At 37.2% G+C, this 25,515-nt stretch overlaps 1 protein-coding gene across 1 annotated transcript; it reads left to right on the top strand.

The window, feature by feature from the left end:
• Nucleotides 1-2,496: 2,496 nt before the first annotated feature.
• Nucleotides 2,497-25,515, top strand: LOC139984678 (doublecortin domain-containing protein 2-like). The gene is made up of 9 exons (XM_071998684.1): nucleotides 2,497-2,944; nucleotides 5,284-5,338; nucleotides 7,573-7,652; nucleotides 8,331-8,462; nucleotides 8,865-9,011; nucleotides 9,622-9,679; nucleotides 12,042-12,210; nucleotides 12,889-13,466; nucleotides 24,574-25,515. The coding sequence occupies exons 1-9, from the start codon at nucleotides 2,670-2,672 to the stop codon at nucleotides 25,222-25,224; spliced, it is 2,145 nt and encodes a 714-aa protein (XP_071854785.1). The 5' UTR covers nucleotides 2,497-2,669; the 3' UTR covers nucleotides 25,225-25,515.

Below are 25,515 nucleotides of genomic sequence, written 5' to 3'. Positions count from 1 at the left end.
CGCAACAGGCGCGCGCCCCCCTATTGGCCGTCACCAAAAAAAAAAAAAAGTTAAGCAAAAAAAAAATTGATGACGACCTTCATGTGAGATGTCGGTGATCGCTCAACCCCCCCCCCCTCCCGTATGCTTTATTTTTTGTTTGCCAAAAAAAGGTTCTTGCGAAGTTCGGCGGCATAATAGTTTTAGAAACATAGATGGTAATTGTGTTTGTATTATCACTATAAACACTAAATGACATGCCAGCCATACTAAATTGTGCATTTTGTGTCCATATTTACTGGAAATGTTGCTTATTATTAAGGTCGAAAAATGGATCACATATGGCCATGGGCGGCGATCCTGGGTGGAGGGGGGATATATCTCCCTATGAAAATGGGTGGAGGGGATGTAATGCACCATATCCCCCCCCTTCACCAAATGCCAGGGATAAGAATATTTTCATGCCTAAATTTATGCATCTTCGTTAATGTACGGCTCTTTTTTAGCTTCATTTCTCGCCTACCATAAACGCAGTGCGATCTTTCAAATAAAGCGTCTTTATAAAGCAAAAATAGTTGACTGTAGGCTTCATTGGCCCTATAACAACAAAATGTATTATTGCGCCCACGGTATTGATATAGTACATATATGCACCCTCATAGTATTCATATAGGCCCTATAGTAGGCCTACACACGTACATGTTCCCTCGAACAGCTGAGAATCTCATGTAACCAGGGTAATGCTTAATACACGTTTCACCTGGATGCCCTAGCAATCGGTACCTAGGAATGTAACTATGTGTAATTGTGTATTGCATGTGTATAGGCCTATAATAGCCTGCATGAGGCCATTTTCTTCATCGAATAATATAACAGAGCTCCCAAACATTCTAACGTTGCGCCTGAAACAAGATTGACAGGGGCAATTTTCCCAAAATAACACCCGAAATTTAAAAAAAAAAGTATTTTGGATCCTGATTATGAGATATTTCGGACATGACATCCCTATTTTAAAGTTGGGTATATGCCGCTTGGAAACCTCGGGAAGTGCCGTTTCCGGCCATCTAGAGGGTTTGTTAATCCCAAAATTTTCTTGTACGCTTCGCGCCATCTCATGGTGGCGCTACGCTTAGATAGTCAACAAGGTCATACCCCCCCCCCCCACTCGGAAGTACAGATCGCCGCCAATGCATATGACACCATTTTGCATTTCAGCCCTTCTTTGAAAGCAAAAATTGTACACCCCTCCCCTTAGACCCATCCCCCAGGACGGCGATCATTCATGCCTGGCGCCCCCCCCCCCATTGGAAAATCCTGGACACGCCCCTGATGTATACTCTAATTTTACTTCATATTAACTATTGCTCGCCAGTTTGCAATTGTACCCTCCCCAAAATTACCTACATTCAGCGTCTTCAAAATCGTCGTATGGGTATTTTACCAAACAGCCTTCACTCACAGAGCCTTGCCCATAGATCTGCTTTAAATTTAAGTGAGCTCAAATTTATGAGTTATATTAACAAAGCATTCAACTGTAATATATGTGTTCAAGTGTGGAAAATTGTTCATGGTCATGCTCCTGAACTTTCTGGCTAACATATTTACCACCAAATCAGAGAGATACCCCCACAATGGTATTTGGTCTCGCTCTTCCACCAAATTAGATGTGTATATATTGAAAGGGTTCACAAGGATTCATTCCAGAACATTGGAGTCAGAGCCTGGAACATTCTGATCCACACGAAATCCAAAACTTCCATACTCTGAGATGTTTGTAAAATAACTGCAATTTCATTCTTCAAAATCATGTTCCGCAATTGATTTAAGTCTTTTTTAACCGTGCAATCTTTCACTCTTACGATACGACGTGTTTCATTATTTTTAAAATTTCTTTTGAATTTTTTATTGGCTTTCTGAAGTTTGTGTACTGCATATTTATTCTATACTTCTGTTTGTACATGTTATTTTTTATTTATTTATTTTTTATTTATGTTCTTTGTTTGTAAAGTTTATGTTTTAGCTCCAATGAAAAACAATCCTTTGGGACTGATTTGGATTCGAAATAAACTTGAAACTTGAAACCGCTCTCGTGATGCGCAAGAAATATGAATTACTTTAGTATTACCGGAGAGAACATCTGAACTTTGAAGTCTGTTTACCTACGAGTATTTCCATAGACACCTAAAGAAGTGTCATTAGTCTAAGGCGAGATTTTAATCGGGAATCCATCTGTTAACAATTCGAGGTAATCTATTGTCTAATATCGTACACTAAATTGTGTACCTGAAATCAGGACTACAATGTTTCGTTGAGACCACTTAATGTTTGTTGTCTTGTTTACCAAACAACCTATTTGGTTTCATTTGTTAAATGTTTATTCATTTAAAAACTTTTGTATCGTTCCTAGTGGACAATAGTAATTTACATTGAATATTCAGTAGGTCCCAAAGCTCCCCCTTAGCAACAGAGCTGTGTTATAAACAATTTTGTGTTAACTGTATTAGTGTGTCGTACGCTAAATGCTATGCAGTGAATTTACTTTGTGAGTGAGCGTACGGGGTTAACGTACAGTGTACACAGAACCAAAGCGGTGCATATATTACTATTATTACATCGGAAAGTTGCTCGTGCATTTTGTTCTATGATTTTGTCGTATTTTCTCGGGATATTGATAAACGTGTAATGTCGCAATGGCGGCTACAACAGCACAGTCAAATGCTATTAATATCCATGTATTCCGAAATGGAGATTCTCATTATAAAGGACGTAAATTTGTCGTAAATCACAAACAGACAAGAAACTTTGATTCATTCCTGTCCATGGTGACAACTGGCGTGAGGCCACAAAATGGAGCAGTAAGAAAACTCTATACGCCGACTAATGGTCATAAAGTCGACGACCTGTCAAGGCTCGAAAATAATAAGTTTTATGTCGCAGCTGGAACTGAAAGATTTAGAAGAGTGCAGTAAGTTTGGCTTCGTCTTATTTAAACTGAGGCTACATTGTCTAAGCTCTGTGAATCATTTAGCCGTCGTGGTCAGTGATTGCTTGGTCCACAAAAGTCAGGCCTATCGTAGTGTAAGACTAAGTTAGGCTAGGCCGACGTACACTACAGTATGCAGCTTTCATTGATTGTAAGGGCCTAAGAAGTAAGATAGCCTAACCGTCTTAGTACAAACTCATGTTAGTCCTATAGCAGGTTCTATATGGGCTACCCTGATTTCTTAAAACCAAAAGCCTAACTTAATATAGAGTGGTTAGCTAGTACTGTGGCACACTAACAGTAACATTCTCTTGGTTTTCCCCCAGTAATGCAAATTGAGCCTTGCTTCAGCACTGAAATTAGTTCAAATCAAATATGCCATGTCTAACTTTCAATTAATTATGGACTTTTGTACACTGTGTAGGCTAGCCTAGGATAGAAATTTTGGTTGAATCCAGGGTAAAAAAGAAGACATTTTGAAGTTGATTTGATACTTGGAACGGCCTAAAGCTAAAGTAGCATAATGGTACCATGAGTCTGTGACTTGTAAACACATATCCTATTCCTAAGGCATTTTGTCCCCTTTTCTACTAAGAAGTGGATCATAATGACTATAGGCTACCAGTAAAGTAATAGTATATTCAAAGTCACTGAAGAAGATATGGCAATCCTATGTTTTAGCTGCCTATATTATTCCCAATCAAAACCTACTACATTTGAGAGGCCTTTTTATTATAATATGTACTCATATGTTTTAGGGGTTTATATTATTGGAAACAAGTTATCACTAAAATAATGCATCATGAGCCATGGACCATTTATGTTAGAACATGACATGAAGGGGCTGAGCTCTTCATATGAAATTTGAGCTCATAATAATTTACTTTGTGTGCCCTTTGTTGATCCAGCACGCCCCCACATCCACCCCACCTCTTCAGAAGTCTTTGATCTGCCACTGATCTAGTGGGCCCCCCTTTTCAGAAATTCTGAATCCTCCACTGATATCATGCAAAAAGAACATGAATGGGCCATGACATAGGTTGTGACATTTTCCTGTTATATCAGTTACGACCATGGATGTGAAAAGTTCATGTCAGACTTTGTTAGAGACTGAATAGAAATCGCTTGCCAAACGACTTTCTGATTTTCACTGCATCAAGTACACCCCTAGCCCTGTATGTACCCCCCCCCCCCCTGTACGGCAAGTAATCACTAAAATATGCATCATGGGCCGGTACATTATATAAATAATTTAAACCCTTAAAATGTATTAGGTTTTGACTAGGAATAGTTTAGGCCCCCAAAATATTTATATAATTTGGACCCCTAAAGTGTAGTAGGTTTTGATTGGGAATAATTTAGGCCGCTAAAACATTGGATTGCCGTACATTTACCTTTTGCAACATCATACCAAAGTTTCAAGTCAAACTTGACATTTAAAGGATGTGAAATAAAAATTCACAAGAATCTGAACACTTCCTTTTGGCAACACTACAAGCTGAACCCTGACTCCATCACTTTGTGTGTACACACAGTATATGAACATCACTATCTGTGTCTGCTTTAAAGGATTGGTTCAGGTGTTTGACATTTCTATTTTGTATGAAAGAGCACAAAAAGACAAAAAGAACAGTGAAGAAACTACCATGATAGCATGCTCTGTTAAGGAGATATGACACTTTGAAGATATCAACATTTTTTTGAAAACGACTGGTGTAGAAAGACTTACTGTGAGGGTGTGATGTCACATCCTCACTTCCGTAACATTTGTGAATATATTTCTTTAGAAATTATTTACATTTTTTAACTCATTTGAAAATAATATAATTAAAAATTCTTCAGATGTTTAATCTCAAATACTTCCTTTGACAGATATGAGATCTCCTGACATATCTTTTGGTTGAAAGTCATGAAATCTCACAATATATTTAGAGAATAAAACAAAGACTTTTCAGGAATGTGACATCACAGCTAGTCAGGTTTCAGCAGTTTCTACACAATCTGATAAAACTTTACACTTGAATATCTCTTTAACCGAAAAAGATATTTGAACAGTTTTTTCACCATTGTGTTTCTTTTATTGTCCCCTTTTCATATAACATAAACATGTATGACAACCGAACCAATCCTTTAAAACATATGTGACAGTGTCACCTGAAATGGGTTTGTTCAATCGTTACTGTTTTGGTTCATTTGCTTACATGTTTGCAATCTTTATAATATGGTGAATACACTATAAGTGTTAGTTCATGTCATGTGCCTAACTGTAATTTACTGCAATTTTGACATCAACCCTAATAATTCTGAATTGTTCTCAACAGATATTTTTCCATCGGCCGTCCAGATGGTCAAAGACAAGTCAGCATTCTACAAAGGGTGAGTGTAAAAATAGATTTGATGTGATTTGATGTATATGCTGATAGCTTATACTGTAGGTAAAAACAGGAATCTAAACCCTAAACAATTACCTTTATTATACTGCCAACTCTAGCTACAGTTTAGTAACAAAAGTGAATTCATACACATAGGCAAGACATGCTAATTTAAAAGATTAGTTTAACCAAGCCTAACAATGTCCAGCAGAGGTAGTCTGCACAATTAATAGCTGGACGGTATTAACCACCACAGTCAGTGCATGTATGCCACACTGTGACATACATACAGTACAAACTTGCTATCTAAATGAATAGTAAACTCCAACGGAACACAAATTGGAAACATGTTTTATATCCAAGGATATATTTATGTTACATACCTGTAGTAATAAAAATATAAAAAAATACCTGTACTAGTGATCAATGCATTGTTATAGTTCTTAACAGTATCTTTATGGGTTCATCACCATTGTCTTGATAACTTAATGACAGTAGATTCGTGCCAATCACTACCGCGTTGATCAAATACATCAGTCCCATTTAAGAGCACTTGAGAGTGGTCAGTGGGAGTTTGACCACCACTCAGTGGTCCCTGTCTAAATAGTCATTAAAGTGGGAGTATGGAATGGGAAAACAGTCGCAAAATAGTTCCAACTACGTTATAGATTTTGATGGATGCTTTGATTGGCTCATTTATGTGCAATCAGTTTTGAGAGCACTTACAGTTCTTTAAACAGAAAAAAAGTATCTGTCAATCTAATTAAAATGTATTTACTTAATATGCTTGGTTTTTGTTTCATGGTTGCTATGCAACCAAACCATAGTAAGAGGTGTAAGTATTCACGAGTGCTTCCCTTTAATTAATATCTTTAAACGATGTACAGTTCTTGGATAAAGACAAAAGACTTAATTTAGATCTGGGCAAGAACTGTAACTCATCTCTAATTTATAAGGGCAAAGTCTCTCTTATATATACTTGGGGGTCTAGTAGGGACTTTCTACTCACACAGGTCCTGTTCTGGACACCCGATTTGGTTCCAAGTTGATCCCCTCGCTGCTTCATCACGAATGAATGTGCCAAATATCAGCTAAAACTCCAAAACAAAGCCAAGCCAAGTACAGCCACTACAATCAGTTTGACAAAAATTAGTATTGTTTTAAATACTTTCCTCTCTTTTACAAAGCCATTTCTGTTGTATCAATCTCTCCCCTCCCCTTTGTCCTAATATCTCCAGTTTTCACAGTTTACCAACCACCTTTTGCTTCATGATTTATTTTGAATAAAATAAATTTAGAAAATGTTATCAACCTTACAGGTGCAGATTAATTGTTAAAAGGTTTTTGTATGTTTCCAACCTGTGGTTGACATGATATATAGCATAGTCATTGATTAATCATTAATGTTCAAACAGATGACAAAGTGATAATAGTGGCAAACCTATTAAACTATCTAGTTTTTGTTAAAATGTAATAAAAGTTAAACTGTGATGGATTTATTGATCCAATCACGATGTTTTCTTATGAGCAGGCACCTCTACGTCAATATTTTTAGCAATCTACTTTGGTAACGGTAATACTCAAGTTGTAATAAGTCTCTATGTTGTCTTATTAAAAAAAAAACCTATCAATGAAAAGTCAAGATTCAGGAGTTTAGTTGTTGCCATGACAACTTCATATATTTACGTTTTAATGGGCTGTTGTGAAGATAGGAGGGAGTGCTAATATAGTGAATACGGTCTTCGCGATTGTTGTCCATTTAATATGCGGGAAATAAATGAAAAGGAGTGTTTTTGACATATGAAAGAAGAATATATTGTACTTGTCTGTTATAGGTAGAAAATTTTATTTAAAAAAAAAGAAGATTTATTTAAAAAAAAAGTGCCAGTTGTTGGTCAATTATCAGGTTGTTACATCTTCATATTAGTATTATACATATGATATCTAGGGGCACAAACAATCTCTTTTTTTAGGGGGGGGGAAGCGCTGAGATGTGAAGGTGTCCAGGGAAGGAGGCCCCCGCCCCTTGAGGAATTTTTGTAAAATGGAGGGTGCTTATCTGTGCCAAATGGGTGCTATGTTTTGAAACTTTTTAGGTTGTACCGCATGCACTGTATATATTTATGTACTGTACACTTCAGATGTTTGTAATATTTTTCTGCCAGTTTATGGATTTTGGCCTCCCCTATGATAATTATTAATGTGCTTTTTTTTTCATTTTTCTATATATCTTCACAGTCAGTCAAACCAGTTGCACATAGTCGGATTAAAGTCTCAGCCAAAATCAGGAAGCCGGCTGATGGACCTAAAACAATCCAGTAAGTGTTACATATTGTTAGATCATGGTTATATTAATTAAATCAATCAGTCTCATTGTCATGATGATAAGCAATCAGTGTGTGTTTCTTGTCGGAGCCAACGAGAGAGAAGAGTGTAATTAAAGTATCTATGGTGACGTAGGTTATTTCCAGAGACAATATCAGACCAACATCCCTCCCCCCCCCTCCCCTTCAACCTGACATTGCAAAATGCTACACACAGTACTGAGTAATGTTTGCATGAAGCTTTACACACTACAAATTTTAATTCCCTCTTGAGCATCACTCATACCTTACATGTTCAAGATCTGCATACATATGTATTCAGCAAACCCCCAATCCCCCTCGGGCCCGTTACCCCCCCCCACCCCCTAAGAAAAAGAAGAATAAAAAATGAGATTTCTTTGGCCCCAGCTATATTGCCATATCGCCAGAAACACCATCTTTATGAATGCAAATTTACTCAAACTTGAACCAAGGAAAGTCCAATGAGTTACAAGTTGATTGAAGTATGTTGTACTGTATGCACACAGCCTACCTTTTGTTTACCTGACTTTGTTACACATGTACTACCACTGCAGGGTCATCTCACTGTCTCATAGAGTATACTGTATTACCGACATTTAAAATAATGTTATTTCTTCTCTTCCTTTTCTTTTATTTTCTTTTCTCTATCAGTGTGTACAGGAATGGTGACACCCTGTACCCAAGCGTCCGATTACTTCTCACAAAGAGGATGTTATCGAATTGGGACGTGGTGCTGCAAGTTGTCACAGACAGGGTGAATCTCATCAATGGAGCCGTTCGAAAGTGAGTGAGACATTGTAGTCTGTGGTCATTAAGTAAAAGCAGTACTCGTTAAAAGTACCGGAAAATATGCTTGAATATATTCAAAATTTCACTTGTGTTCTTACCACTAGGAATGACCCAGATATTCAGGTGAAGTTTTCTTTTTGTCTTATTGAGGGTTCTACTTCTGCCATGTCTCCTGGGGTCATGGAACAATCATGAAAAGTTAATAAGTACCTCTAAGATCAACAAGATCAAGATCTCTTCAAAATGTCTGGGGCAAACGAATGCTTTTTGGATAACGAATGTTGAACAACTATTTTGTTCAAGTTAATAGTAACAACAAGTTAAGATAGCAAGTAAACATTTGCAAACATTTGTTGATGGTAACTTTGGGATTGCTTTCTTCCTCTGTACCCGCAGACTTTGGCACATGGACGGAAGCAAGGTGATGGAGCTAAGTGAAATCGAAAGTGAGGGTTCCTATGTTGCATCGGGACAAGAAAGATTTAAGAAAGTTGCTTATGGCATCAACGGTCCTCTGGAACCATCTTCTCCACGGATAAAGAGGTAAGGATACCCTGAAGAAATCAATCCTACATCAACTGATCAGTTTTCAAATCTTGTGTGATACCATGCAGCTAGTTAGAAATCGTTTGCCGACAGTATCTGTTAGATCCTTGGCAAGAATAGGGTTTTTGAACGGATGATGTCAGGGTTACAAGCGCTGTTAGCTATTAACTAACTGACTGTTCAGCCTATAGTAGGTATTATTCCCTGTGTATAGCCATTTCTTTGCTAGAGCGTCAGTTAAAAGCCACAATGGTACATGTGACAACCAATTATCACACCCTTGTTTTATTTGATCAAAACCCAGGAAGGTACCCGAAAGGGATTTCAAGAAAAACAAATCATCTTTTGTTGTACATGTATGTATCATATTGTATGTAAATGAGAAATTGAAAACATAACACTGACTGAGAAATTATAATAAACTGGAAAAGAAGAAGAAGATTTTTAGCAAGAATGGGATTCAGCCCAAGCGATATCAGGGTTGTTACGAGCCTTTCTGCACTTCATCAAGTTTTAAGAACCTTTCTTTTAAGTTAATCCTACTGTATGTTGTCCATATCATTCAAAACCATCTATCTCTCTTTATTTTCCTTTAAAAAAAAAACAGACCTGCTCCACCAAAACAGAAGCCAGTGATCTCGAGAAAACCGACCAAAGTACCACCGGTGAGTAGTTTTCTGGTCTTTCGTTTGACTCTACAGTAATTTCACTACCCTCTTACCTGTCCCCACTCAACATATGCGCTTCAATCTACCTGATCTCCTATATTCACAAGGGTTGAGAAAATGAATGATGATGATGTACAAGTGAGGGCGCAGTGCTACAATTTTTAATCGCCCCTTGTTCTTGCGGCTATTAATTGGTGAACTGGAGTTCAGGAGAATTACAGTAATTGGGTGATGATAAGTGTTGTTTCCTCGTAAAAGTAACCAATCAGGCGTCTTATTTGCTCAAAGGTTTATAGGCCTAGATGCAGAATGTTGTGAAGTTGTAAAATTCCTTGCATAGGATATGTTGAGCCTCAAATAGCAAACGGAACTGCTGGCTAGTTTATTTCATTTTTTTATTTTTTTTATTAATCAACACTATTACTTCTAATTGGGAAGTTGACATGTATGTGAGTCCCATATGACCCTAGACCTAAATTCACAATAGTTCTGTGTTCCATGCCTTGTTAGATTCAACAGCAATATGGACTGTACTAATCTTATCAGAGTATTGAGATTCGGCAGCATTGCTAAGCTCTAGTTTCATATTTTGATGTACAAAGAAAATCTGTTTCATGCCTGCATTTCACATAAAAGAGAAATGTGCAATTTGAAAATAGCGCCACCATTTTTCCCCTAAAAAAAAAGAAGGTGATCAGCTTCTGGATTCATAATGGTTGGGAATTTAGAGAAAGCACAACAGAATCATCTACATCAAATGCTAAGGTCAACAACCTGGCAGTCTTAAAGACTGTTTTGTTTGTGTTTTGTTTGATTAACTATCCAATCTTGAGTAATTTGATTCACTTTGCTTCTGTCTTCCATTCTATGTAGATATGCACTTTACTATATACCTAAACTACATGAATGGAAGAAGTTTTAGAACTGCGCCCTCACTTCTGCGGCATTGCCCAACTTCCTTATCTACCATTCAAAGAAGTCACTATGTGCTTTTCAAGAATATTTTTTGTTTGATCGACCCAACTCTCAAATCTTAATTAAGTAGTTTTTGTGTGTGACACAGCTGTCTTGACTAATATGGTAATGTTACTAGAGAAAAGCAACATTGACTATTTTTAGCATGACAATCTCAGTAATGAAAATGTCAACACCCTTTGTACTGTGGGGTTGGATGTTATGATTTATTTGTTTTCGATCAAGTTCAAGTGTGGGATTGGAAGAAATTTTATTCATTTCAGAAGTTTTGGTACTTATGAAAAGAAAGAAGCAAAGATATTCATTAAAAATGTATTTTTTGTCATGTTTTGCATAGACCTTGAAAGTCATTTTGAAAGTGCCTTGACGATGCATGGCATTGAAGAATGAAAAAAATAATAACATATATTAATATATTAGCAATTAAATACTCCCATACACATAGTTTGCATATATTTTCAAGACAATGTTAAAACAACATACTGCTGTCTAAGGTAACAAAGAGCAAATCTAAGCGATTGTTTTAGAATTCTCAAACGTTAGCTGAAGTGGAAGTTGCGTGTGAAATTTGACATTTGTAACCCTAGGTTAAGTGTGTAATTAAGTATGCATCACATGATGGAAGCTGGATGTTAGTTATGAAAACAAAACGAGTTGTTTTCTTCATATGTTGACGTTTTATCATGTGTACAGTAGGACTTCGTGCATAACGACTCATAAGACAATTTGTCAGAATCAATTGGTTTGCCTGAACGAGTTTTTGTGGGAATAGAGTTTGAGACAAACGTTAAAATAATTTCCCAAATAAAAATTGCACAACTCTTTGTATATCTCAGAGATGAGTAGTCTGAGAGAGAGAGAGAGGTGGAGAGAGAATATTTATGATGATCTGACGATAGTACCTGTATATTTTAAGGAGATTTATATTGGTTATATTTATTGCATATTTAAAAAAAAAAAACATTTTTACATTTTTTTAAATATCGCGGGGTATTAATACGATAATAAGTCTAGGTGTACATACATATGAGACACTTATATAGCGCTGCTACATCAAGATCGTAGGGCTTTGACAACTTAGCCTTGGTCATTGGTAACTTGTCACACCTACACACCAAAGTGTGCGCAATTCAATCAATCTCTCCTGGGGCACCACAGTGCACCACAACCACGTGTCCTCCGGGGGACTTCCCATAGGGTGCAGCCTAGGTGTATATTTAGTTTGAATTTATGAGAGAGGACCATATTTTGTATAAAGCATCCTGATATCCTGATGCTTTAAAAAACAGGCTCCTCTTTCATGGGTCAAAAAAAAACCATTCCTGTCTGACCTTTATATTAAGTAAACCAGTATGTCATTCCTTTTTCGTCATCTCTTCCACAGAAGGTAACACCGCCCAGAAAAGTACCAAAGAAACCAGCTCAACCAAAACCGGAACGGAAGAAGAAGAAAGAAAAGACCGCGGAGCAGAAAGAAGCTGAGACAGTCTTCCTCTCCAAACCTTCCATAGTCAAGAGGAGTCGAGAAAAGGACGTCTTAGATTTTGGAGAAGGTACGTAGGCGTCCTCGAAGGAAGCCCGCCGGCGTTTGGCGACTTTGTTAAGAGAAGGCGTAATTGCTAACGTCCCTCGACCCCATCCTATCTCTGGTGAATTGCGTGTCCATGTTCAAGTAGTATAATAAAGTGTTAAGTAGTATAACAAAAAGCAATCGGATTGTTCAATTTAAACGGGTTAAGAGGATTTGCCGCACATGGGAATTAATGTACCTACCACTTTGATGATTTTCACCTTCTGAGAGAAATTCCATTCCTCCTTTTCAAAGAGTGATCTTACCCTGGTGGAAGTATTTTTTCCACCAGCAGAGAGAGTCATAATTATTTGCACCCTTGACACCATATGGCACCTATGACACCGTATCACATGGTGACCTCAACTAAGGTCCAGAGGTGATTATGTTAGCCTGTCATGAATTGGCAAATTATTCTTTTGATTTCAATGGTTTTGATTTTATAATCTCTATTTACATATAGCCTTTAGGTAAAACAGATAGGTTTTCCTTCAGGTTAAGTGGCAATGTGTTCCCTTGCCCTTACGCCCATTGTTTTCTTCATTCGTTGTCTGTTTCTTCATCTTCAACTGTGTTTTTCATATGGTGTTTTCCTCTCTCTCTCGACAAAAGTGTGTCACAATCACGACTATATTTCTTTCTTTTTGCCGGCGGATTTCAGGCGAAGCAGGTGTCTTTAAGGCAAAGGAAGGCCGCAAGGAGACCAGAGGTGCCTCGGAGATACAGGACACTCAAGAGACGGCCGTGGATCTCCCCATCGACCAAGTCACGGCGGAGGAAGTCGAAGACGAAGCAGACAGAGAGGATGCAGACCCACCTCCAGTTCCAGATGAGGATGAGAAAGATGACAGCTTTGGGAATTCCTTCTCTGGGGTGAAGGAGGACCTCCAAGGACCTCCCGACTCAAGAAGATCTGCAGAAGAGATTGAGAACAACAACAACAACAGTAACCTATTCGAAGAGACGTCGGAGCCAACGAGAGAGAAGAGTGTCCTCGTGGAGGAGAACAATAACGACGACACCGTAAAGGAAGACAAAGACATCGCGGGAGAAAATGACGACGATGTCAGAGGAAACGGCGAAATCACGTTCGAGCCGAAAAATACAGAGTTATTCGAAGAACAGGGGGAAGAAGAGATTGCTGAGGAAGTGATCGAGGAAGGAGAGGTTGTGGGTTCTTCGGAAAAGGTCGGAGAGGAAGTCATCGACAGAGAAAAATCTCTCACTGCGGAGGAACAAGTAAGTGTGAATTCATTTTCAAATCCTTTCACCTTTCAGTCATCTTGGTTTAAGGTCGGGCGTTATTCACACCCTACCGAACGCAATCCGTTAGTCAGAGAGAAGTCAATAATTATCGACGGTCAAGACAGTGTACATGACATAAAGTCCTGAAGAGTCAAGTCTTTGCGTAGAAATTGTGTTTTGGTACAGTCATATATAGGGGGGGGGGGAGTAGGGGGCAGGTGGCAGTTTGAGGTGCTTGCTGTTACCAGAATTCAAAATTTAGTATGCAATATATATATTTGTTGTCGCCAAACACAAATATCCTTTAGGGTGACTGTATTTATGCCAAATGACCATATATGGTTTACTGTATAAGGTAATGTTTTCGTCAGAGGTGACATATAACTTATATGGTACTGTGGGAGGGGGGAGGGGTGGGGTGAAAATGTCCGTCTCTCTGTTAAAAAGCCTACTTTTCTACAACTGCTGGCTGGTTTTCCTCTGAAATTTGCTGCAAAGGTGCCTCATTGGGATGGCAGTACAAGCTTGTTCATGAATTTAGATGATTGGATAATGGGGAAGTGGTAATGTTTGGCAATTCCCATAACTTTTCTGTGTCTTAGAATTATTTTTAGAGTTCTCACTCCTTGGATAAATGTGGATGTATGATATATATGATATATATATATATATATATATTTCAGCCAGTTTGTTGGAGCCAATTGTTTCTGGGACCATTTTGTTGCAAAATTTAATGCCCATTTTAGGCCATTAGAAGGACTCAAAATACCTCCACAGGGTTTGTTATCTAATATACCAGTGCCTATAGACATTCTTATATAACAAAGTCAAAAACATACTGTGACAAATTCCAATGAATTTGTACAACTTCCTTCTTAGTGAAATATTCACAACACAATCCAATCAACTGGACCATTCCTAAAGTCAATTGTTAGAGGTGCAGCATTGCTGCTCAAGTTGACATTTGCCTAATCAGGTCACACAATCATCAAATATCTGTAGTGTTTCGGCCCAGCAGTCAAATATAAGGGGCCTTTGTTGCAGTTGCAGTCTTTTTTTGCAGGCAGAGGTCACATCCACCGTCATGTGTTATATGTTTTTCAATATATATATATATAATGTATATAATGTATATATATTGGTACCTTCTAAAGGTTATCATTTTTAGTTGCAATTTTAAATTGCTGAAAGTCGCTAGAAGACTTCCAAAAATACTTTTTTGGTGGAGGCTTCTTGTTCTCAAAATTGAGACATTGAGGATCGTTAGAATAGACAATTAAATGTCCCAGAGTGGGTGACTAATTTCTAGAGTATGTGTTAGTAAGAATGCCAGCATGAATGACCACTATCTGACTTTGTAGCATTTTTTTGGGACAATACTGATGATGATGACCTGTATGGTAATTAGGAATCACAGTGGAGAGATGCTATTGTCTTATGTTCAGTGTCTTATGCTCAGTCTTGTCTTATGCTCAGTTTTATGTTACCATGACAATTGCTTAGAAACAAACAGAATTGTCACAAACTAGAGTATCTGAAACAATTCCATTAGACATTCCAAACTTATCCTAAAATGATTTTAAAAAATTAATAAATAAATAAAAAATAATAAAAAAAATTAAAGGTGTTTTTTTTTAACTTTATGACTATGTAATATCTATTTTAAAATAGATCTAGCAATTTCAACATCTCTGGTAAGTTCCTTTGAAGAATTCTGTAGAATTGGATGTACTGTGCCAAAAAAAAACCCCCAAAAAAGACCTTAGTCAAGCAAAGTGAACCATATTTGAACTCCAGTCTCTTAATACTGTATGATGCACAGCTCTACATTTATTATTTAAGAAATGACAAAATCCCATATTCTTACTTCCTGGATAGAATGGCAATAGAGGAGATGGAGGGGGTGGGGAGAGGGGGGTGGGGCTATTTGGACTGCAGTGAAAGGAGTTAATAACAGGCAACAATATGTGGTTTACTGTATATTTGTTAAACTAGCTCAACAATGATGAATAACCTTTACAAGGTACTTTGTTGCTACTGCACTGTTAGGTCCTTGTCAAAAGTTCAGATTCTGTCAGGCGTGAGTCATGACCTCGGAAAGTTAATGACTTTGATATCAAAATCAATGATTTTCTCGTTACTAAATGACCTCCAAACCCTTAATGAACTTCCTCATTAGGCCATCATCCTGCTGATTAAGAAACTGTGTTTTTGTACAATTTCCGTTTGTTATTGCCCTACTTTTTTTTTAAGAGAGCTCTCTAAAAGCTTTTTTCTTCCTGTTTATCTTGATCTTTAATTTCACACATACATGTGTGTGTGTTTATTTGTTTTTTATTGTGCATGTTTATTTTTAGTTACGAGGTCAGCATGATGTTTGTCTCGTTATAATTGAATCCGTGATAGTTTTACCGACGATCGAAATAGATGGAACAAGAGAATTAAGTTACTAGTCAGTGACCTTGCCTTGACCACAGAACAACAAGCTCATGAATATTTTATCCTAGCCATAGTGAACCCCCAAAAAATGTCATTGTTTCTATGGTTAATTGTTGGGCAAGTAACTTACAGTATAAAGTTAACTGTGACCCCCTGTACAGTTCAAATACATTGACAATATCTTTGTAATTCACCTTCACAGTTTGTAATTTAATCAATGTTTTTTTAAATTCAGGTTGTCCGTTTCATTTTTACTCTTGTGACATGTTATAAGTGTTCCAAATGCCGCCACACAGTACAGCCCAGTCTCTCTCTGTTATGTACCAGAACCCCAACAAATAAAAAACCACAAGAAGGAAACATTTACTGTTTGGGAAACAATAAACCTGGTGGAAAAAAAAATACTTATTTTCAGATCAATTCATTTGCCAGAAACGAACATTTTTTTCCAAGCCAAGAGTATTGTACTGTAGTTTTTAAACTTGTAATTGATGATCAGGCATGATTGGCAGTTACCACTTCCGCACAAACAAGTTATCCATGTACAGTTTATATTACTGTGTAAAATGACTATCACGGTTCTTATTTTCAACGTGGGGTCATCACAAATTTGCTGAATAATGTGTTACAGTAGGGTGACTGTATTCATGCCAAATGACCATATATGGTTTACTGTGTACGTTTCCACGTATTAAAGTTTAGTAAGATCTGTGATTTAAATCCAGAATGTACATTTTTTTCATTTTAAATTTGTATTATTTCATTTGAAAGACAAAAACACTGCCGGGAAGGTAAAAATAGCCTCAGGTTTTCAGAATACAATTAACTTCGCCATAAAGGACAGAGTCATTCACCACAAATGGGAGGAAGTCGTTCAAATGGTTTGAGCCATTTCCTTCGCATTTATACTTATTTTTAAATCCATTATTATGGTGGGTGGGTTTCCCTACATGACTTTAAAAATCTCAGATATTTGACACTTTGAAGGACAAGACGTAGAGGTCGTGGGAACCTAAACGTGTGTGTGTGTGTGTGCGCATGAATGCGATTCCAACAGATATCGTAGCTTGGCAGTGCAAAGCTCCCAAGTTTCTTGATTCCTGTTTTTTTAATTCTTCTTTAAATGACACAATTTTTCCCCTGCACAGGACCATTCAAAAATAACACTCCCATTTTGACTTTTCCAATTCACAGTAGATAGTGGGTTTTTTTTCTTCTTTTCACATGTTAATCTTTTCTTCTACTTCTGTTTTTTTTTTTATAACTCAGCTCAATGCATTCGTGACCGATCAGACGTAAGGTGGTGAGCAGGAGGTAACAATCGTAGTACTATAGTTGTCGTTTGCCTTCGTCCTCTTACTTCCTCCTTAAAGTCACCTTCACCTTTAATAAAATGACTGCACTCTTTTGTTTTATCTTTGTCTTCTGCATTCTTAACTCACCTACCGTCGCTCCGACCTTCAACTCCCGAGCATCTTTAACAAAACAATCAAACAAATGCGGGCGGTTAATGCTCGAATGATTGAAAACATTTATTCGACTTTTCCCTCCCGTTTACTCACGCTATGCCATTAACATTAACTTTCCTAATTGCACTGCTGTGTTTTTAATCCATTGTGATAAGGAACCATAAATGGTGCATACATAAAGGTTTTGTTTGATTCCTGTGATGCAAGAGGGCGACACTAATATTCCAGAAGGGCTTATTATAAAATACTTACATTTTTTTTTATGTAACCGTGCCACTGTATAATGCAAGGGTTTAACTGTACATTAAAAAAGTCTGTTGAACCCATTGCTGGAAAAATTCTTTGCACTATTTGCTTGTTCGAGGAAGCAATGTCAAATTTCTGGGCTTTGACTGTTGGAAAATGGCTGTTCAAAGTTATCAGTATCTTCAAAAACGATAAAATGATATCAAACAGGATATATTGTCACTTTTTGCTTTCTGTTTGTTTTTTTGCTTAGGATTCAGAATTTTGTATTTTGACTATGTTATTATTATTATTATTATTATGATTATTAACCTTTAAAAGGGTGACTCGGTTAGCCGAAGCTAATCTTCCCCGAGGCCCTAAAATACAATCATTATAAAAAGAATAATATTATGAAACAATAAACAGAGAGTAAGACTATTAAACATACAAGTATACAACAGAAAATCACAAAACTGTAAAAATAGGTATAGAACATAAAAGCGTAATGAGATGATTAAGACTCGAAAAATTCATTGACTAAACGTTTAAAAATAGGGTAAATATTTGGCATGCTTGCATTCAGCTGGCAAACTTCTCCATTCTTTGGCAGCTATGAAGGAAAATCTACGCTTGTGATATTCCGTTTTACCATCTTTCAGGTATAAGTTACTTTGGTTCGTGGATCTCAAATTGTGATTATGAATTTTGTGTGTAAAGTTGAATAACCGGGTTACATAATTTGGGGAGAGGCCATTCATGATCTTGTACATCATGATCAATCGTCGTATACGTATTTGCGTATCGACAGGGTGCCACTTCAGCATTTTAAATAATTCTGTCGAGCTTTCATATCTTCTTGTTAGCATGACGATAGGCAAAGTTTCTCCTTGTGTGTCCCTTTCATCAACCCCAATGAAAATATACTTCCAGCCATCTCATTTGGTACTAACAAAACTTTTTTGAATGATTTCACCCAATCTAACCTAAATTGTAGCTTCTGATATACCTTCCACTTTGCTGATATTCATTTAACTGCACCGCCATTTTAATAAGGAAATAATATGGTTTTTTTATTTTTGAAAAGTGTTAGGCATATAAGAAAGAACTGCACACTGAGAAAATACTGCGAAGTCACGCATGAAAGTATGATTGTGTGTAGGACCTACTGTATTGTTCCCTTCAAAGTCCCAGACTGATTGTTCTCGCAACCTTTGAACATGCCGAATGATCATGACCCTTCTAATTTGCCAAAATATGTCCTTCAAACTTCATATGAACTTCAAAAGGGAATTTTCTATGCATGTACTGCATGGATGATGTTCAACACCCATTGAACAATTTGGCACGCATATATGGGAACATTTCTACCTTTGGAGGTTATTAAAAGTGTCTTTAGATTTTCTTTATCGAAAGGTTTGCATTGCGTGTTGAGGAACTGACGTAATGGTGGAATGTGTTCAAAGACTCTGTAGTCCAGCCACTTGAACTAATGAACCTCAAGTATTTAGCACTTGTCTCATTTCACACACAAAAATTGAAAGTGGTAAAGGGAATGCAACCTGCACCGATTACGTTGTTTCTACAAACGGTCCGCGACATCTCAGAAAAAATTAAGTTTAGACTTGAAAGTGCACAATTTCTACTCTACTATGAGACTGCAATCCCTCTTTGCAATCATTGTGCACAATGCTTCAAGTTTATTGTAAAATTAAAGTGCATTTTCAATAATTTTAATTTGCTTGATTTTTGTTTTGTCCTGTTGTTTTTGTTGCATCTGCTAATTTAATATGCAATTTTATGGATGAAATTACACCATTATACATAAGATTACAAAATATATTGTAATACTTAAAGCAAGATGTGGCCAGTTGATGGTGCAGTGGACATGCAATATCTAGGCACAGTATGGGTATTTTAAGAAAATCAAGAATTTTTAAAGTCGGCTTCAATGGTATCGGGGAATTGGGGCTTGGCATCTCAATGTCTGATTCAATTCCAATTCTTGAATTCCTTGATATGAAACTCAGGCAAAATGTTGAGACGATTTTTGATCTCTCGGAAACAGCTTACAAGTGATCTACCAGTCCAACTGTTTTGTAACTGGGTAGACTGCCAATCCGTAGATTAGCATTGGATTGGCCACTTGAAACGAATACTTCTGCATCCAACATGGTGACAATTTTTGCTGTTTTATTTGCATTTTCTTAATAGGATATTCCAAATTCTGATAGGGAAATAAAGGAGAGAAATACCGCCAAAGTTCCAATTATTGACAACTCCCCTCCCCCCTTACCTTAAAAAAACAAAACAAATATTAAAATGTCTTATCATGGTAGAAGTTGAAATTACATACGAAACATTTGGGTCATAGTAATTATGATATCATTCCAGCATGGTGATTTTTTTTAAATACAATATTTTATACAAAATGGATCAGTTTGACAATGACCTTGGTTAACTCAGTATGCACTACATTCATATGCCGGGCCCACCCTTGTCACAAATATTGTAAGGTAGTGACATCACCAGAAAAGTAGTTGTATGAAATGGTCTTCATCTAGGTTCTTGGATTTATTGGGGGGTTTTTATCCCCTTTTTTGGCCAAAGGTCTAAGATTATTCTTGCAAGTAAGGCTCTCAATAGTATGAATGAAGTACAAACATTTGCTAGAATCAAGTTAGGATCTGTTGAATACATTTGAAGCAAACTTGGCAGGTCTTGAAACAGTTTACTCAGATTGTCATATAGACTCTTAAAGCTTAAAACTATCCCCCTACCCTACCACGCCTCAAGGTAACCTTTTACTTGTAAATTAAACCACACATATCCGGATGACCCACCTTGATATTTACCTTCTCACCTTATATTAACTTCTAATTGGGGGCATCTGTGGTACATTCCTGTGGTCTTTAGAAAAATGCATTGTTCCATCTTTACAGTGGATTCGTTGTTTGGGGTCCAAACAAGTTTCAGTCATAATATTGTATTGAATTGACTGAGGTGACTAACTTTGGGTCATGTGTCCATCTTAAAGCACCTTTTAACAGCAAGGGAATTTTCAGCTACAGTATATAAGATTATTTATTGACACTAGTATATATGTATCAACAACAGAACCATAGAACTTTGTGCAGTTATGCAGTCTTTACACGAAGAATCAATCGAGGGTCGTGAATACTCCATCCATTGTGAATACCCTACCATTGTTCAAAGGTGGCAAGTAATATAACCCTCCCAATACAGGGTCTTTTTGTTATGGTTGCTATTTTTAATCCTGTACAATTTTAGGCCTTGTTCAGCGTTTTTGTCTCCTTTAATTCTTGGAAGTAAATGTCGATGTTGTGACAGAAAACTGACTGGGTTGCTGAAGTAGTACAAGTGAACTTTTGAAGAGTGCAAATTATTAAAATAGTACGTAGATATTGGATGCAAACTGGATTTTAAGAAAAAAGTATAAAAAAAAAATGCAAGGAAATGTTTGTACAGTACTCACTCGCTGTGTAAAAAGATGCTTTGTGAATTGTGATTTATACCGCTGGCCTAATTCCACCTGTAGATACCAACTTTTGACACTCTTGGTGTTAAACTTCTTATTTCCATATATCATGTAATGACCATCTATAGCATTGTTTCAGCATACTAGAAGTGCAGTTTATATTTCTCAACAAAACAACCCATCATAAACAACACCACAGACATTCTCACAACATTACCGACTTTTAGCGAGTGGTTCCACGTGCATAACAACGAAACTGATAAAAGTTATTGTAGGGCTGTACACCCTGACCGACAGAGCTGGGGTTGAAGGGATGGGGAGTTGTAAAATCATGTCCCTGGATTTATTGGCAAAAATTATGATTACCTTAATATCTATGAATTTTATAAGTAATCAAGGAAAAGTTGAATGTTAAAAGTGATTGACTCTTGAAAATCAAAGTCGTCTGCATGGTTTTGTAATATCATCCAACCAATTTAGAAGTGATTCCGTGACCTGTCAAAAATTATTCAATAATTAGCATATCATTTCTGATAGCACGATGATTTAAGATATTAAAGTTACCCTGGGCATTTCATTCTCTTTTGCCTATTCCCCACCCCTCCCCCACCCCTTTGTTGATTCATCATCATTACTGTACAGATGTTTTCATATCGTAAGTTTTATACATGATAGGAAAGTGACACGCCTGTCAAGATTTTGAGAAGAGAGTTTCAAAAAAAATTGTTTGAAAGTTAACATCAAACAAAGTCAAAACCATTCAGTCATCCTAATGTGACCGGTCTGAAGCAATGTTTACAAACTATATATATATATAAATGTCTGCATACCATAATTGCATGCAAATTTTTGGAACTGGAAGAAAATTAATGTGCCCAGTTATGACTTTGATAACAAGCATTTGCCCGGTCTCCTGAGCTGCAATAAACCAAACAACACCTCATTTGTCAGCTCTGTTGCCCCAATTTAAAGCAGATTAACACCACCCGTTCCGAACCATGTTTCGAAAACGCTGCATTAACCAAGCTTCGTGAATAGTTTATTACATTATGTTTATTACTTTCATTATTATTACTTTCATTATTATTACATTTATTACATTATGACATACGTGGGAAGTTTATTACATTAGTTGGAGGTCATCTTTTGTGAGAATTTATCGTTGAATTTTTGGAAGGCGATTTGTTTTCGTAACATCAGGAAGGATTGTAGTACAAGTCTGAGCAGATGTTGAATAGTATAGTTTCAAGCTTTTAAAGTTACTCTACTGCAGTTTAAATAATTCATCTTTGGTAAAAGTCCAACAAGAGTGTGTACTGTACAGATTTATAATTATGCATGCAATAACAGATGGACCCGTTACTTAACTGCTAGTTTGATGAAATTGCAAAGAAGAGACAGAAAAAAAGTTTCTACCCTTAAGATTAGGGATGCACCGGATCTAAATTTTTGGATCCGGCCGGAACCGGATTTTGCCGGATAGTACATGAAATCCGGCCGGATAAAATCCGGCCGGATAAAATCCGGCCGGAACCGTATTTTTTCATTACACAAAAGAAAATCATTATAGAAGTATGAAACAAGGAGCAAATCTTAGGTGAGGTATACGCATATTATAAAGAAGGTTAAATTAAACATGTTAAACCTAAGTTTTCCTTACTTTGAATGTTTTCATTAATTTTTGGAAATAGTTTACATTGATTTAAGTTAATACCAACACCTTTTTAAGGAATAATTCAGGCCAGATTTTGAAAAAGATCCGGCCGGATTTTGAAAAAGATCCGGCCGGAACCGGATAATTGCTCACTATCCGGCCGGATATGGAGGAATCTTGTAATATCGTCAAGAAATCTGCTCCATAACGTACAGTTGTCTGTGCTTGTTTGTTTGTAATTAACTTTGCGTGGAGAGAATATCTTGCTCGAGAGATCGACATGATTTATTACCAGTGTAGTCGTGTGTGCGATTACTGTATACATTTACCTACTATGGTAGGATAGTAAGTAGGATAACTGTATCGGCCAGACGAGTAGAAAGACTTTAGTTTCTGCTGATGGGGATCTTTTGAGAAAGAAAAAAAATGTTGGATTCTTACAGTATCAACCCTGATCATATCTTGGAATCTTGAGTTTGTTTGTATATACGTAGTAAACAAATCATGGTTTATAATAAACGTCACGATGGTAGAATGTTTACATTAGAAATTTGAGTTCAATACCTTTCAAAGTAATTTCAAGTAAGGAACAGTTCTCAGCTAGTTCTCAGTGGTACGGTAATGGTCACTCGATTAAGCCAGACTCAACTCGTAAGATCATTTTTAATTTCACTCTGGAAGTACTTGTTAACCTCCCTGAGATATTTGTCTCATTTGGCACTTCTTGAATGTCTGCAGTCGTGTGGGGGGGGGGGGCGGGGAGGGGGATCCAATTTGGAAGGTCATGATGGGTAGGTTATTTTTAGCTACTGACAATGTTGGGTGGCGGTCTGCATCAACGGCACTCAGTCTTATCAACCATCACCAATCAGACATTGATACGTTGTCCACCAGCACTAGGCTGGCAGATTCTCATTTACTGTATAGTTCCATCAGTAATGTAGAATGGTAAAGTATATATGTTCCAATCATGACTCAGATTAGCCAGGATATTGAAAAAACAAATGAGGCGACCAAGCAATTTTCGTGTCCTAGTGAGATGCCTTGCTATGGCATCCAGAAATGGTACTAAAAATGGGGATAAACACTTGTATAGCCCGCTTTACGTTGGCTCGTCGTTCAAAAATGTCTGATTAGCTGACTTTTATTGCCATATATTAGTCGATGAAGGGAACCCTGAAGCCCCCCATTTCACCATGCATCAGAAGACTGAGCTTGTATAAGTTTTTGCATTCTTTAACAAGTTGATGATCTGAACTGGTCATGGTCCAGCGACCATCCAAAAGGACTTGTTTCTTTATATGACAGGTCAATGGTAGCGACCTGGTTCTCCTCTCTTCAAAGCAGCTTTATTCAAATTTGTGACAGTAAGAAGGGTGATTATTGGCTGCATACATTTGTAACCTCAGCAGCAGGTTCAAAAGGAAGAGGGAAAATTCAGTGTCACAATTTTTACCGGGGAGTCCAGTGAAATTGGGCATTTCAATAGAATTTTTTTGTACCGAATGACCGAGTGGAAAGTGAACATTTTTGGACTGTTTATTATGGATTTATAATAGTTATTTTAGGAACTATTGAGCAGTAATCAGGTGATTGCTACAAGAAGACATCATGGGGCCCACCCAGCCCTCCTCCCTTCCTTACGGATTTGAATCAAGTCCGAGCGGTTCGAAAAGTCAGATTTCAAAAATATGTTTTGCTGTTCATATTAAAAACAGAACATGAGAGAAAATGACTTCCTTCCTTCTTGTGTTTCTATCATTGAGTTTAACGTTTTGTTTCATTTCTTTCTTTTTCTTTGGTTGTTTTTTACAGAACGTAAATCAAAACGGCAACAATTCAACCGTTGCTTCACCTGTGGATAGAGAAGACGGAGTGCCAGGTGAACACCAAACATCCGTTGCAAAAGAGAGACATTTTAGTAGAGAAAACACAAACAACAGCAATGTGGCTGTACAAGATTCTAACCAAGAAGTTATACCAAATAAGAGAGAAAGCCCAGAATTGGATGGCACGGTCGTTGACGACCAAAGGGGAGATGCAGGGGAGGATGGCAATGCGGACGGAAGAGGAGAGGAGACGAACATCGAGGATGAAATTGAAGAGTACGAAGAAATAGAAACGATCGAGGACGTTCCAATCTTAGGTGAGGAATATGCTAATGTTATAGAGGATGACACGAGAGGCGATGACGATGTGAATGAAAATGTGGATTTGGATGACAAGCTGCTGAAAGAAGGAGATGAAATTATCATCGAAGACGTACCGATTCTCGGTGAAGACTCGGGGAGCGTGCAGGACGAGACGGAGGCAGGAGAGGAGGAGGGTGGTTGGGAGAATAAATTAGAAAAAGAGGGGGACGAGGTCATCACGGAGGATGTACCCATCTTAGGAGAAGATTCGGCAGTGGACGAAAGCCGGGAAGCTCTGACATTCAACGTGGAGGAGAAAGATCAAAATTGGTAACAATCCTTAAAAAAATCTCATTAACTGTGATTTATCATGGATGATGTCACAGCAAGTAATATCAACAATGGAAAGCTCTCTTTAATAAAAATGGGGTGTTGTGTTTTTTGGCTGTCTTAAAAAATATAATGAACACATATTGAAGAAAAGAGGTGTGAACAAAACTTTTCAAGAAATGTCTGATCTGAAATAGGAACTATATCTTACAAGCCTGAAGTGTTGTACAATGTATGAATTAATTTACTGTTCGTTTTGTCATTAATATCAGTTTACTGTACCAAAGAAACGAAA

Source organism: Apostichopus japonicus, chromosome 17 (genome assembly GCF_037975245.1).
Source record: "Apostichopus japonicus isolate 1M-3 chromosome 17, ASM3797524v1, whole genome shotgun sequence".
Lineage (NCBI taxonomy): Eukaryota > Metazoa > Echinodermata > Holothuroidea > Aspidochirotida > Stichopodidae > Apostichopus > Apostichopus japonicus.
This window is presented reverse-complemented; position numbering and strand designations above follow the sequence as displayed.